The 14,635-nt window shown below is 32.9% G+C and overlaps 2 protein-coding genes, 1 long non-coding RNA gene and 1 other non-coding gene across 11 annotated transcripts; 2 read left to right on the plus strand and 2 right to left on the minus strand.

Annotated features, from left to right (window-relative positions):
* The first annotated feature begins 16 nt into the window (after positions 1–16).
* Positions 17–4,958, plus strand: LOC132911632 (uncharacterized). The gene is made up of 2 exons (XR_009659055.1): positions 17–1,171; positions 1,278–4,958. It is a non-coding gene; the product is annotated as an uncharacterized LOC132911632 (long non-coding RNA).
* A 21-nt stretch (positions 4,959–4,979) lies between these two features.
* Trnaa-cgc (transfer RNA alanine (anticodon CGC)) lies at positions 4,980–5,051 on the minus strand. Its single transcript has one exon. It is a non-coding gene; the product is annotated as a tRNA-Ala (tRNA).
* Positions 5,052–5,691: 640 nt separating this feature from the next.
* LOC132911608 (mothers against decapentaplegic homolog 4) lies at positions 5,692–13,310 on the plus strand. 7 transcript variants are annotated; one of them, XM_060968314.1, is made up of 12 exons: positions 5,692–5,922; positions 5,993–6,198; positions 6,293–6,441; positions 6,523–6,802; positions 6,985–7,242; positions 7,665–7,805; positions 8,016–8,201; positions 8,263–8,436; positions 8,501–8,755; positions 8,827–9,108; positions 9,200–9,330; positions 9,420–13,310. In XM_060968314.1, exons 2-12 carry the CDS (start codon positions 6,132–6,134, stop codon positions 9,498–9,500), a joined length of 2,004 nt encoding a protein of 667 aa, XP_060824297.1. In that variant the 5' UTR covers positions 5,692–5,922; positions 5,993–6,131; the 3' UTR covers positions 9,501–13,310. The 7 variants fall into 7 exon arrangements, with proteins under 7 accessions (XP_060824297.1, XP_060824299.1, XP_060824300.1 ...); XM_060968316.1 differs by having other exon boundaries at positions 8,043–8,201; XM_060968312.1 differs by having other exon boundaries at positions 5,693–5,922; positions 8,013–8,201.
* LOC132911624 (small ribosomal subunit protein mS26) lies at positions 13,300–14,468 on the minus strand. Of its 2 annotated transcripts, none has more exons than XM_060968354.1 (3): positions 14,310–14,468; positions 13,929–14,207; positions 13,300–13,798 (listed from the first exon to the last, which is right to left on the minus strand). In XM_060968354.1, the coding sequence occupies exons 2-3, from the start codon at positions 14,171–14,173 to the stop codon at positions 13,375–13,377; spliced, it is 669 nt and encodes a 222-aa protein (XP_060824337.1). In that variant the 5' UTR covers positions 14,174–14,207; positions 14,310–14,468; the 3' UTR covers positions 13,300–13,374. The 2 variants fall into 2 exon arrangements, with proteins under 2 accessions (XP_060824337.1, XP_060824334.1); XM_060968351.1 differs by having other exon boundaries at positions 13,929–14,210; positions 14,310–14,467.
* Between the last annotated feature and the right edge of the window lie 167 nt (positions 14,469–14,635).

Here is a 14,635-nt window from a genome sequence, read left to right on the forward strand (position 1 = left end):
CCCGTCGGTTGGCGGACCATTCAGTGACGCGATTCTTCACTGTCCGGCACTGATTTCAATTGGTAAATTGATTTGGAACGATGGCGAGAGAGAAAAAAAAGAGAAAACGACGGGGTTAGACGGGGAGACACTTCGGATGAGGCTATAACATATAGAAGATGATAAAGAAAGAACCATACACCACCACCGTGACTAGGTGTATCGTCACACAGTGTAGAAAACCATGGCGGTAGCAGTGGCAGTGCCTCTCTTGCGAACCGTTAATAGGTACTGAACGCTGGTTGAATGCTTAATGCACCGTGCTTCTAGGATTAAATTGACCAATCATTTCCCGCGCGGCAAGGAGCGGCCAATTACAGCGCTCGTCCGACTATATTAAGCCAATCAAGAACAGTTTATCGCTCAGTCGTCAGTCTGCAGTTGTGATGCATGTGTCGTGCGCGTGTTTTTTTTCGCCTCTTCCCAAACAACTCTTAATTCGTGAAACAAACGAATCGCGTGAGAAAAAAATGAACGTTTGTCTTGAATTACTAGTTCGCCATTCTTTAACAATCGTTCAGTGATTTAGATCGCGATATTCCATTTTTCCTTTTTGGCGCGGCGGATCTTTGCAAATGTTTGAAATCGCCAAACCAAACAAGGTCAAAGTCTCATTGTCAGTTTGTTCAATCGAATTTGGAATTTTTCATTATTTATAGTTATTCGACGAGCGTGCGGGAAGAAAACTGTGTACAAAACGCAAGAGAAGCACGTGACAAAGCTTGAAACGATATGAATCTTATTGTACACGTTCCATTTATGATAAAGCTTATTTATTTCTGGTGACGGTTGGTATTTCAATTCTTTGAGATCGTTTCTTGTGATTATCGTGCATTTCTCTCCTCGTCGACTTTTCATTAATTGATTGAATTTGAGATAGTTCAGTACCCTTCTCGGAATCCGTTTGAAACGGCAGTGTAGTGTTACCGAAAGATTTCGACAATATGAGATTAGAAGATTCTAACGAACATCGGATCATTTCGAAGAATTAACCACGCCAGGTTGTTGCATTAATAAGTGCAAAAGAACGCATCAATGAACACTAGTGTCAAATAGAAGTTAAGAGGTCATGAGATTTCCTCCAATTGTTCAGTCAAGTTAAACATAATTTCTTTGAACATCGCGTAGTCAAGTAATACATATGTATATATACTTTTTATATAAAAATTAAAATGCGTTTTACCATTAAATAGAATTAGGCATCACTGATTTGCAATATAATATATTATATTTTACAGCTTTACATGGAATATCATTGTATCTCGTAAAATCTTTCGAGTAACACCTATCACGTGCTTCACGCCGTAGGAAATTGATTGTCCAACGTAATGAGGTTCCGATTGTTTTAGATATATATGTACATAAGAGAAACACTATTCTTATTTTCCTCACAAATACATTCACGATCTCACGCAAACAAGATTAATTCCTAACCGCTAAAACCACATCCGATAAGTATCCCTCTATTAATATATGATTTTACGAGAAACGCTTTCTAATCTAATAAAAATTCATCTACATAGTTGACCGATCGGCTTATCTTCTTTCGATTGTCCAATAAAACCTGGAAATCCTAACAGATGCGCGCTCCCCTTAGGTCTTCTCTCTCTCTCTCTCTCTCTCTCTCTCTCTCTCTCTCTCTCTCTCTCTCTTCGCGAATTGGATAAACTTCTTCGGAATATATTTTTCGCACTCGGCTTACAACATCCGAGAAACGAGATCACATGTGACCACACGCATAATAACGTCACAAAGTATCGTTTCAACCTGACACCCGGTGAAACCTCGAGAATAGAAGTCTCGAGAAGAAGTGAGGAGAAAAAGAAGGCTGATGCGATATGCCCCGCGTAACAATCGCGGAAAGAGACGAAATGTTCTGCAAAAACAAGCGATTCTCTCGTATTGCCGAGTGTGTGTTAGAGGCACGACGACTTTGGTGTCTAACAGATTGAGAAGGAACGTAATTGGAGACATTTTGTTATTCTGAAAATGTAATGGCACGCAGCGTGCGTGGTTAGGCTTTATCGTCGCGACTTCTTGACCCCTCTCGAACGATAGTATAGAACACGAGAACCGGGAGCCTCGAAGAAAATTATCGAATGCCTAGAATCCAAATATCAAGACTAAACTTTAAAATATAAGAGGTAAAATATAGGGGTTTAGTAAAATATTTCTTCGCTTCTTTTACATTGTCATAGTTTCTTTGTCTCGTTTAAAAGTGACGTAACTTCTATGCATCGAAAGTTGTAGCAGCACAAGCTACGGAAAAATCGTAAAGTATCTCGATCTTAATTCGAAACGCGCCGCTCTTAAAATAGAACATTTTTAGTCGCAGGGCTGAGACAGAAGTTACGCTTTCCGAGACTCCGCGAATTTTTATAAAGAATCGTCTGCGTTTCTTGAGTAATAGTGCATTTTTTTTTTTAAGTATCGTTTCTAAGACGAAGAAGGTATCGAGTTTTTGCCACTTGAACAGCATTTCCCCTGTTCGTTTCTTAGAATTTCTTCTCCGTTCATCCACCCACAATTTGTGCATCGTAGCCTAATAAGTTGACGAGTTATTTCACGAATACCCAGAGGGAGCCGACATTAACAGAAATTAGCGTTAATTGGTGATATTCTCCTTTCCTCCTCGCTCCTCCCGTTTTTCTGTTATCCCCTCCATTCCCAGTCGATCTCGCGATCTCTTTCCCTTTTCTATGAATCTCACACAATTTCTGCATAGTTTTATTTATGTTTTATAAGTTTTTGTTCGTCTGTCTTTTCTCTTGTTCTAACCATCTTCTTTTCTTGTAGCATACTTTCTCATTTGGCGCGTCTGAGCTGACGAATATCGAAAAAACAATCCACTGAAACTACGCATGTTGCACACGCAACATGCGTTCGCGTCCAGCTGAATCTGCAACGGCCGCAACATCGAAATAATCCTCTTTGGCTTGTGGCCACTTTACATTTTTAACAGTCTGGGGCAAACGTCCTGCATGTTCTTTTCGTTCTGCTTTTTCAAGTACTAAACTACTCGAAGAAAGACCGATCATTGTTCGAATCGTTTTTCTAAGCTTCGATAGTATGTGAATATCTGCTCGAAGTTCCACAGAAGTTCCATGGAAAAAATCGTTCACCAACCTCGAATCATACCATGGAAGCGAACGATGAATACGGTGTTTGATGAAACGAGAAGCGTTAAGCAGGGTCGCGGGGCAGAGAAATCAAAGATTCGATTGTAGACTCCCTCTCTCTATCGTGCGTACACACATTTCCGTGCGCGATATTACTTCCAATCCTCAAGTTCTTTGCTTCGTTTTGTTCCCGATCTCATTCTCGATTTTTTACGTAGAAACAAAATTTTATTATACCTTGCGTATTTATTGCAATTTCCAAGGTCTACAATGGTCTTACCTTTCTGTTTTGCAAAATAGGTTCACGATAATCGATCTACTTTCCTATTTTGTACTCTTATATCTTATACATTTTGAAAAAAGATATATCTTACATAAAAATGTCCAGTGTCCAGAGTGATTCGTTTATCTTTCTATTTCGTAGTATAATTTATCTGAAAAAATGAATAAAATCTAATTTACTCTACGATGTTTCAATCGTAACAAGGAAACGTTAATTAAAACTGTCGATAGTGCGCTTGTGCAGTTCTAGGATATTCTTGGAAGCGTTTTTGATAATAAAATAAAGATAGAGTAGAATAAATTGTATATGGGAAGGATAAAAATTTTCCAGATAGAAACAACAGATCTTAGTGTAGAATCGACGTTACGACGCGAAACTCGAAATTTTTTCGGAGACGAACAGAAGAAGAAAGAACAAAGAGGCTGAGATAGTGGGCGACTTTAATGACTACTCGAGGTCGCTTCAATGAGTACCACTGTGTGTCATCGCATCATTATAGTATATACGATATATAGTGTACGGTACCACGTCCGGACTAATAATTATAACGTATATCTTATTACTATCCATACTGCTTTATAATGATTTTATCACTATCGGTTTCATTCGTATAGCTATACATTATATGCTTTGAGATTTTTTCTTCCCTTTTTTTAAATTAAATTTTTCGGAATAAATGTAATATTAAGTAGATATAATAATAAAATAGATATTTATAACTGAAGCAAGAAAAAAAACTTAATAACTAGATTGAATAAGTAGATATAGAAAATGTTGCAAACAAGGATGTATTTGTTTGTAAGATGTATTTCATAAATAGGCTAATTCAATTGACTTAAGATTTCTATCCGTTTCGTGAAATGATTGCAGTGTGCACGTAGCGAATGTGTCATGCAATATCTATGAGCTACCGTATTCTTCTGCCGATTATCTAATCTTGCGTTAAATTATAAGGAAACGTGGGCACGTTATATTAAGACCTGCTTCGGCCTGCTTAATTGTCTGTTAATCGACGAATTCAATTTTCTTTTAATCGCCTAATTATACATTTAAATTAAGGTTTCCTTTAAAACAACTTGAAATTAAATAAATTAAATGATTAATTTTATATGATAATTTATAGGGATCATCATTACTCCATCAAGAGGATCGTATAACTATCGTAACAATGGAAGGACTACGATACATCGGAAGTTAATCCTGTCTTGTTCATAAGTACTAGTGCCGCAGGAGTGACTAGGTTGGGTTAGAAATTACCATATCTCCTGCTGCTCAAGTGCTTATCAATGGGTCCGGACTCACATCTATCTTTCGAATCATGCATTGAATGACTTATTCAAAGTGAAATTTCGCAGGCGATATCTAAATGTATATAAAGCAGTTATTTGCGTATACAAGTGTAATAATACCACAGTTTCTATTTTATATTTGTAATAATTTTATGTAAATATATTTAAAAATTCTAAAATACTACATAAAAATGTATTCAACAAATGACAAAATTTCGATATTGAAAACGAAGGAAAAAAAAATTCATTTGGAGGAGCTGGGATTTGAACCCAGGACTTTCAGCATGCGAAGCAGACACTCTACCACTGAGTTACACCCCCGGTTATATACTAAGTATTTTACATAAGCTAAATGGTATGATATTATTATTTAAATGAAAAAAATTCTATTGCTTCTAATATTTATTACAAAGTAATTTGCACATTCTGTATTTCTGTAATTCTTAATATTTTATCCTCTTATTATAAAGATTTGAAATGTGGAATACTATTTAATAAAAAGTTATTCACTTTTATACTCTTTCAGTATTAAAAATATAGCAAATAAAACGCATTGTTTATTAATTTTCATTATGTAATCAAGATAAAGTTAAAAATAAACGTTCCAATGTGTGTATTTATTTAACTAAGCATCAATAAATAAATATTTTATCAATATTTGTATCAATTATTGAAACCTTTATTTATAATTTATTAATGAAATCAGTTTATAGTTCCGTTAAGTCATAACAGAGAAAGAATGGAAATAAATTCGATCTCATACACTCCTTAATTTTTGATCCGTATGAAACATATACTGTTATACAACCCTACAATTATTGTACGCTGTACGTCGTGTATTGTTTGAGGTAGTGAGTAGAAATCATAGATCAAACTTGAACGATAGTATATATAGGAATATTTAGTATATCTTACATAGAAAAAGAGAGATATGTGAGACTGGATGCGAACGTTGAAAACTTGCGCGTTAGTCTGGCGCTTTAGTCGCTTCGCCAATTGTGGATTTAGATACTAGAGATAAGTGCGGTTCTGCCAGGTTCTACTGATGTCGCAACAATTCAATCTAACCTCCGAAAAAAACTAGCAGCGTCCTACTCGAAGTAACTGTCAGTACACGGTACGTCATCGTAAAGCGATCCCATTAAGGTTATTTCGTGTATTCCTTACTTCTATTAACTCACCAACCGATAAGGTTTGTTTTCTAGCTCTTAATATTTTGTAACTGATCGCTTTCAACTTGTTTATCTATTTCCCACTTTCAGCGAATCCACATCTATGACACATGGCTAGTAGATCATTGCTAGATGGTCAATCATAAAAATTTGAACACGTCGAAACTAAGATTAAGAGTAGTGTCTCAATCGAAGAATTGGAACGGTATTCGCCACGGCTTTCACAGACATGGTTGGATTGGCGGGCGGGGGAGGTCATCTGTATCCCTCGCCCCCAATGCAACCTAATCCAGAATGTAAGTTCTAACAATATAAATATTTTAGATTTCCATATTTCTTCGATATAGCGAATATTCATCTTTATTATTTAATATAAATGTTTTTATATAGTGAGAGAAATGACTGGAATTGCTCCTAGTGCACCGACAAGTGCGGATGCTTGTTTAAGTATTGTACATTCTCTCATGTGTCATCGTCAAGGAGGTGAAAGTGAAGGATTTAGTAAGAGAGCTATTGAATCATTGGTTAAAAAGCTTAAAGTATGTGGTACTCCCTAACTAAATTTGTTATACATCCCAAAGAATTTGGTTAGTATTCATGATATAATTTCCTATTTTTAGGAGAAACGAGATGAATTAGATAGCTTAATAACTGCTATTACTACAAATGGAGCTCATCCCAGTAAATGTGTTACGATACAAAGAACTCTGGATGGTAGGCTACAAGTTGCTGGTCGTAAGGGTTTCCCACATGTTATTTATGCTCGAATCTGGAGATGGCCGGATTTACACAAGAATGAATTGAAACATGTCAAGTACTGCCAGTTTGCTTTTGACTTAAAATGTGATTCTGTATGTGTAAATCCATATCACTATGAGAGAGTTGTATCTCCTGGCATAGGTATGTCATGAAATATATTTTTTACTTGTTTTCATAGACAGATCACGTGCTTCAATCAATATTTTTTTCATTGCGTTGTTTCTTTGCAAAGCTTCTGTGAATTCATTTGTAGCACCATAAGTGTAAATGATTTATTGTTGTGGCCTTGGTGTATGATGGAATGGGTTGGTTTCCCCGCACAGACCCGTTCTTTACAGACCTATCTGGACTAACTCTGCAATCAGGAGTAGGCGTAGGACCAGGTGGTAGATTAGTCAAAGATGAATATTCAGTTGGTGGTGGAGGAACTGCAGCAGCTGGAGCAGTAGGATCCGCAATGGATGTTGATGGAGAAATGAACCAAACTATTCAACATCATCCACCTGCTCAACCCACTTCATCTAATAGCACTCAGCCATCTCAACAGACTTTTATACCAGGTCTAGCACCGCCTAATCCAAGTAAGTAAAAATACTTCATTTATTTTTTGAGAAATATAATTGTTCCATATAAAAATGTTATCTTTTAATGATTATGTACTAAAAATGTATGTGTTTTGTAGTATTTATTAGTAAAATAATCAGATTTCTAAGCATATTAAAATATTTTTATAATTTAGTTTATAAATGTGTTTTCAAACATTGAGTGTGTTGATTTATTTAAAGAAAAAGCATGATCAAAACCTGTATAAGGCAGTTAATATAAATGCACTAAAATATATGAATAAGGAGCTTTATTATTGCAGTATTATATTGTTAGGAGGTTTTATTTTATTTCCCTGCAAGTCTTTTATTAATATTGCTTTATTCAGAATTACTTTGCGTTGCTAGTTTGATTTCATTTTAGCTTTATTCTTTCTTTTTCCTTTTATTGTTTGGCACAGCTAGTGGTGAGGGTGTGTTTGGCAGTAATGGGGGAGGGAATAATGGTGGTAATCCACACAATAAATTGGATGACAATAATTGCCCCAGACAAACCTGGATTCCTACACCTCATCATCCTACAACACGTAACATTCATCATCGTACGTATATAATAGAATGCTTTCTTATATTCTACAATATTTTCTGTCTATTTGCCAGTTAATTTTTGTTGCTTTGTGCTAATTTTATAAAAATTCGTAGTAATCTTACACAGTAATTAATTTCAGAAATTCTGGCCAAAGTTTGAATTAATTGATATTTTATGTTATGTTGCCTGTATTGTGTACGAGTTACATTTAATTTTGCAGCAGTAGTACATCCAATGAGTCACACCGTAGGTAGCCAACAGCAGTCATTGAGTACATCTAGTGGAAGCAGTGGGGCACAGATACTGAGTCCTTCACAAGGACAATCTACTGAAACATTTTATGGAACAAATACACCTCCTCAAGATCTTAATCAACCACCTACTGTTGATGCATTAGCAGCATCTTTAGGTATGCAATTTCAATCAATCATCCTTTAATGTTTGTTAAATATAATTCGCTTTTTTAACAGGTGAAGGTCAAAATTCTCCTGTATCACCTGTACATCTTCATCATCCAAATGGATTTCCAGTAGGTACAGCTGCTTATAATTCAGGAGCACCGCAATGGACTGGACCTAATACTCTTACATATACTCAAAGTATGCAGCCTCCAGATCATAGACATCTCCATCCTACCTCCTATTGTGAGTTAATGATAAACATTATGTTACAGTATTCTAACAATATCATAACTGACACTTTTATTAGGGGGTGGTCACGGAGGTGAAGTAGGTGGAAATATCGGTGGTTTATTATCTACACAGCCAGCACCAGAATACTGGTGTTCAGTTGGTTACTTTGAATTAGATACTCAAGTAGGCGAAACGTTTAAAGTAAGCAGCGGTTGCCCTACCGTAACAGTCGATGGTTATGTCGATCCAAGCGGCGGTAATAGATTTTGCTTAGGAGCTTTGAGTAATGTACACAGAACAGAACAAAGCGAAAAAGCTCGTCTTCATATAGGTATAATAAATTACTTCTTCCTTAATGTTTAGTCTTCATAATTAATAACTGTATTGTTATTAACTTTTCAGGAAAAGGAGTTGTGTTAGATTTAAGGGGCGAAGGAGACGTTTGGTTAAGATGCCAAAGTGAACATAGTGTTTTTGTACAGTCTTATTATTTAGACAGGGAAGCAGGTCGTGCACCCGGTGATGCTGTGCATAAAATTTATCCTTCTGCATATATTAAAGTCTTTGATTTACGGCAATGTCACAAGCAAATGAGAGGACAAGCCGCTACTGCACAAGCCGCAGCTGCGGCACAAGCAGCAGCTGTAGCGGGACACTTAACGCACGGTGCACCAATTACAAAAAGTTAGTATACTAAAATAATATTAATGATGTTTTATATATTTATATATTTAATTCTTTTAGTTAATATAATAAACTCTATAACATAATACAGGTCTTAGTGCAGCAGCAGGAATAGGTGTAGATGATCTTCGACGACTTTGCATTTTGCGTTTAAGTTTCGTAAAGGGTTGGGGTCCTGATTATCCTCGACAAAGTATAAAAGAAACTCCGTGCTGGATAGAGGTATACACAAATTTTAGATTTGGTTGATCCACATTAATCGTAAATTATTCTAAGAATTAAAAAGGAATAAAGTTGTGTATCTGATATAGGTGCACTTACATCGAGCCCTTCAATTGCTGGATGAAGTCTTGCATACTATGCCAATAGATGGTCCACGGGGAATTGAATAATTTTATTTAATTTTGGATAATACATTTATTTCAAAAAAGACATCACATTACTACAAACTCTGCATCAGGTGTGCAAAATATATAAAATGCATACACATACAATATTGTGGTGTCATTAAAGATTTTGAAAAAGGTCAACAAGATATAATGTTGGTTCAAATGAAATAGTGTGAATTGTAAATCCAGATGAAAACATTACTCGAGATTTTTATTGACATTTTTTATATATTTTACACACATGATTTACGCGTAGAATAAAATGTGTGCCACGGCCTTGCATTACCGTCAACGTACAAACGTTTTGCAAAGGAGATATTATTTTTCATTGTGAAAAATTATTTTTTAAGAAAAAAGGAGTGCATCTACATGAAGTGTGGGTAGAATGAAAGACTTCTATTTTAATAGGTAGTCGTTATCTGATTTAAGGGGATAAATACATTTTCTATGGCATGGCCTGGTGAGCTCAGCAAAATGCGTAGGTAAAACGTGATACTTTTGGAAACATTAATAGTCATAATCTCGTTTTTTGAGATTAGCTTTGTAAGATAGCATAAGCATATTAAGTACATCCTAATTAAAGAATGGTGGTAAATTTTAAATTCACTGTTAACATCAAATATAACAACAGTAAAAAAAATGGATTATATACATACATATATATGAACAGTAGGAAGGTTTTCTCAGAATGCAATACGTTTCAAAGTACTGTCGGATAACAGCTTTAGTATATAGAAATACTGCGATAAATATTATATAAGCCATTCTATAAATCTATGTCTATCTAGTGTCAAAGAAGCTGTAGGATGTAATCAGAAAGAAATTTAATGAAAGGAGTTTGCATAGTGAAATGTTAATGGGAGCAATTAAATATTGAAAACATTGCATTAGAAAAGCATATTTTTATTATATCAGTATCGGTTGTACTGACAGTAGTTTGATACTATGTTGTTAGAGCAACCTTCTATATTGTTATCTGTTTTATACTTTATAGCCAAAAAGTATCACTACGTAAATACCTGCAGTGTTTGATTTGTAATGATGTTTCGTGTCTGCCCTTTTTTATTATTATTTTTCCTGTAAGGACATGAATTAATCTGATAGTTAGTATTATTATAATTATTAGTATAGTTGTTGGTGGTGAGACAAGATGAAAATATTTAAAACGTGGTACGATATAATTCTTCTAATCAACCACCAATGTTACTACTATTACCATGTAGTACTTGTTGAATAATTATACTTACTGTTTATCAATCATTTTATTATTCTATATTCGTACAAAATATTCTTATATATATGCTATATTTGATAATATTATCATACAGAGAAAACGTTGACCAAATTTTATACCTATCCGTATATGTATATACATATTATATATGTGTGTGTATATATATACATATGTACATATATATAATATGTGTGTGTATATATATACACACACATATAAGCGCATATGTACGCATATCGACATTTTATCTTTTCTTCACTTATTCTAGGTAAAGAGAAAAGTTTACTGCTTATTTTTATTAATTGGTGCACATTATAGTATTCTGAATTTTTGCTTCTTTGTTGTAATTGAGTAGAGATTATTTAGCTGTTTGTGTTCACGTTGTCCTCATATTTTTATGTTATACTTAATCAAGATCATTCTCATTAATAAAAGAACGAGTAGAATTTTGTACATATAGGCATATGTATGTGCATCGTGTTGCAAGTAAAGAATGGGTTATTCTTGATTAAGCAAGTATTGAGTTATTGTGAGATGTTTTATTCTTATTATGTGAAGTTACATGTTACCTTTTATAATGAAAACAAGATTGAAAAGAGATAGTCTCTAACATCATTAAAAAACACATCTTAAAGAAATAAAAGAAGGAGATTAAAAAATGAAAATGTTGTATAGTAGGAGTAACAAAAGGATGTGCATTTGTTAATGACGATCGAAGTGAAGAATAATATTATTGACTAAATTTTTACAAAGGCTATATTTTAGCGATAAAATGCACGAAACATAAATTATATCGTCCTTTTTTTTCTCTAAATCAAAGGTATGAAGCTCAAATAAAACGGAAAAATCATGTTTAAACATATTTAACGCCAAGTTCGCTTTAGAAACACATGTGCCATCATTTTCATATATTACCATACACAGAATAACAAACAGGATTAAAAGTTTTTATAAATCCTATATTTTTACCAAACTCGTAAAATGCGAATGCAGCACATCTTTAAATTGTGGTGCTTCAGTACGTCCTATAACCATAGATTTTACAAGATCCAGAATAAAAATTTGTACATCTAAATTAAGCTAAATTAAATCTATATAAGAACGTAAAAAGTGGATTGTAAAAATTGATGCGTTTGAAACTAATTATAGTATTCTGAAGTAGAATATGAGATAAGAAAAGAATTGATGTACAGAATACAGTCTAAAACTTACAAACTTTACTATGGGAAATATTCTACAAACGTGTTCATATGATGTTTTAACGATGCCTCTGAACAATAGTTTCTTACATATATTGAAAGTGGTATCAAAGTGCAATAGCCCAGTCTCATGTCAAAGATACCATAACTAATAGTTGTAAAAGTAAATAAAATGCCTATGTAATTTATGTTTGCGATTGAAAAATGATAATGGTAATTTAATAACAGATACTATAATTATTATTGCTTTTTCTTTCATTTTTATCAGGGTAGTATATACAGTATATCTTGCTATTTAAGAATCTTAACAATTTGCTTCATATTGCAATCAATGTCGAAGCCTATACTTATATCGTTTTCTTTATATCTAATTTTGCCATTCAATGTCTTATAAATAACGTTTTAGTTAAGTGAGGAGATTTGTTACGTTTGTTTGATTGTTATTGATCATTTCCTGTGGTTATTTATTAATATTGATTTTACTTCCATTTTAATAGAAGGCTTCATTATTAATTACAGATTTTGAAACTCAAAGACTTGTTCTCTTAAACTTTAGAAGCATATACATAAGCACGTACAGTAAATATAGAATTACACGTTTATAACTGCTATTCATGATTTTAAAAAATTGTAAAATAATAGATTTATACACTTTTTTTACTAGGTTTTACAGTTGAATTTAGACGCGAATCGTTTTCATAATATACATATTCTTATATTTTCAATAATTCTTGGAATTTGGTTGCAAAGCGGCGATTTAACCGTCATTGTTTGTTTTTCAAACAAATTGTGTATATTTAAACCAAAGATATTTCGACGACACGATTACATCATGATATGTTACGAATATATATATACGAAATGTAAAAGTAATTATTCTTAACAAGTACGTCGCAATACATAATGCAAGTAGAAACGCATATAAACATTTTAAACCGTATGTTGAAACACAGTCTCATTCAGGTATAGAATTTTCTGGTGTCGGAGTTACGATATTTCAGAGAATATTAAAAATCTAAGCATCATGTGAAAAATTGTATAATGATTTTGAGCCATAAAACATTTTTGTGTAAAACTGTATGACGATAATACGTTATTAGATTGTTAAAAAAATTTGTGCACGTATGTGCTAAGTATAAGTTGCAACAGTATGGATAAACAGGAAATAAGCGATAGTTAATGCAATGCCTGTATACCATATTGTAAAGCACATATGCTTACAGAACTTGAATGGATGTGTTTACAAGCTTTTTGTTATTGTATATTATAAATACATTACATTATACATGATCATTTTCAATAAACATATTCTGTGAATTAGACAAAAATGTACTGAATTGAATATAGGAGAAAAGTAAATATACAAATGTAGCTACCAAACATTTCTGTTTATTAAGAGAAATTATTTATTACAGTACAAGTAATTGACAATATAACACCTTTTTTAACTGAATGAACTCGATACAGTAGATGATTCACTTTCTTTAGGTTTGTCTTTATAAAAATTACCCTTGCGATCAATTGCCATATTATGGTCTATAACATCTTCTAGTGCATTGAGGATAGCTTCATCAATATTTTTAGATGTAATAAATGTTTGAGCTTCTTCTTTCACTTTTTTGATTTCTTCGTCTATTTTCATTTGTAATTTCAAATCTCTTTCATCCTTTGCTTGTAGTCTACTGGCAATTTCTTCTTGGCGAGCTTTCCTTTCTCGAGCTAATCTTTCCTCTCGTATCATAGCTACTTCTTTATTCCATTTATCATTTATAGAAGAACATATTTCAAAATCTTGCTGTATATTTTTTTGTACAACATTTGTATCCAAAGAAAATTGTGCTTCCTTTTGTTTCTCAATAAAGAAAGACCTAAAATAAAAGTATATTTCCTTATTTTATATATTGTAGTTGTTATATTATTATAAATAATATTACATATTACATATTACTTATAATAACTCATCAACTATAATATATAAAATAAGGAAATTTTACATACATTATAGATTTCATTAATGTTTTGTAATTATTATGCAAACGTTTCAGTTCATTATAATCTTCTATAGGTATAACTGGTCTTTGTGGTACTCTAAACAACTTTGATTTTGCTGGTGGTAACCAAATTGGTTTTCTCTTCCACCTTACACATTGAATATGGGGTCCATTGGATATTATATGATCGTAAGCAGTTAAGTTTCTTACTGTCAGTGTATTGATGCTAAGTACCACTGACGGTCGTATCATTATGTTAAATTAATTTTCTATTATAATGTAATTTCTTCTAAAAGAAACATATGATTGTAATATGTTATAAAACATATACTTAAACTTTAGTATTCATAATACTTAGTATTTATTATAGTATTTATAATTGTCTTACATTTTACTGTAACTAATAATGTATATCTTTATGCTTATGGCATTAAGAAAATTTATGTTTTTTTAAAACATTCGTATCTACATAACATTATAGTCGAACTAGGTTAGAAACATGTTATTGCGAGAAAATTTATCTTCAACCTCTTCATTATCTAGATGTCGTTTCTGTACCAAGCGACATCCAACCCATGAAACATCACGTATATGTACTAATTTCAATTTAATTGAAAAAAAAAAAGAATTATATTGTGTGCATGTGCGCGCGCGTGTGTGTAAATTTAAAATATGTATATATACACATAATTTGTTGAATATAGCTAGAAAATT

Source organism: Bombus pascuorum, chromosome 11 (assembly GCF_905332965.1).
Source record: "Bombus pascuorum chromosome 11, iyBomPasc1.1, whole genome shotgun sequence".
NCBI classification, from domain to species: Eukaryota; Metazoa; Arthropoda; class Insecta; order Hymenoptera; family Apidae; genus Bombus; species Bombus pascuorum.

What these genes read in the sequence shown, in the direction of transcription:
- LOC132911608 (XM_060968312.1), top strand. Translation starts at nt 6,132, where the DNA reads ATGGTTGGATTGGCGGGCGGGGGAGGTCATCTGTATCCCTCGCCCCCA. An exon ending in CATTGGTTAAAAAGCTTAAA is followed by an intron (nt 6,442 to 6,522) that starts GTATGTGGTACT and finishes TCCTATTTTTAG; the next exon opens with GAGAAACGAGATGAATTAGA. An exon ending in TCTCCATCCTACCTCCTATT is followed by an intron (nt 8,437 to 8,500) that starts GTGAGTTAATGA and finishes CACTTTTATTAG; the next exon opens with GGGGTGGTCACGGAGGTGAA.
- LOC132911624 (XM_060968354.1), bottom strand. Translation starts at nt 14,173, where the DNA reads ATGATACGACCGTCAGTGGTACTTAGCATCAATACACTGACAGTAAGA. An exon ending in ACATTAATGAAATCTATAAT is followed by an intron (nt 13,799 to 13,928) that starts GTATGTAAAATT and finishes CTTTTATTTTAG; the next exon opens with GTCTTTCTTTATTGAGAAAC.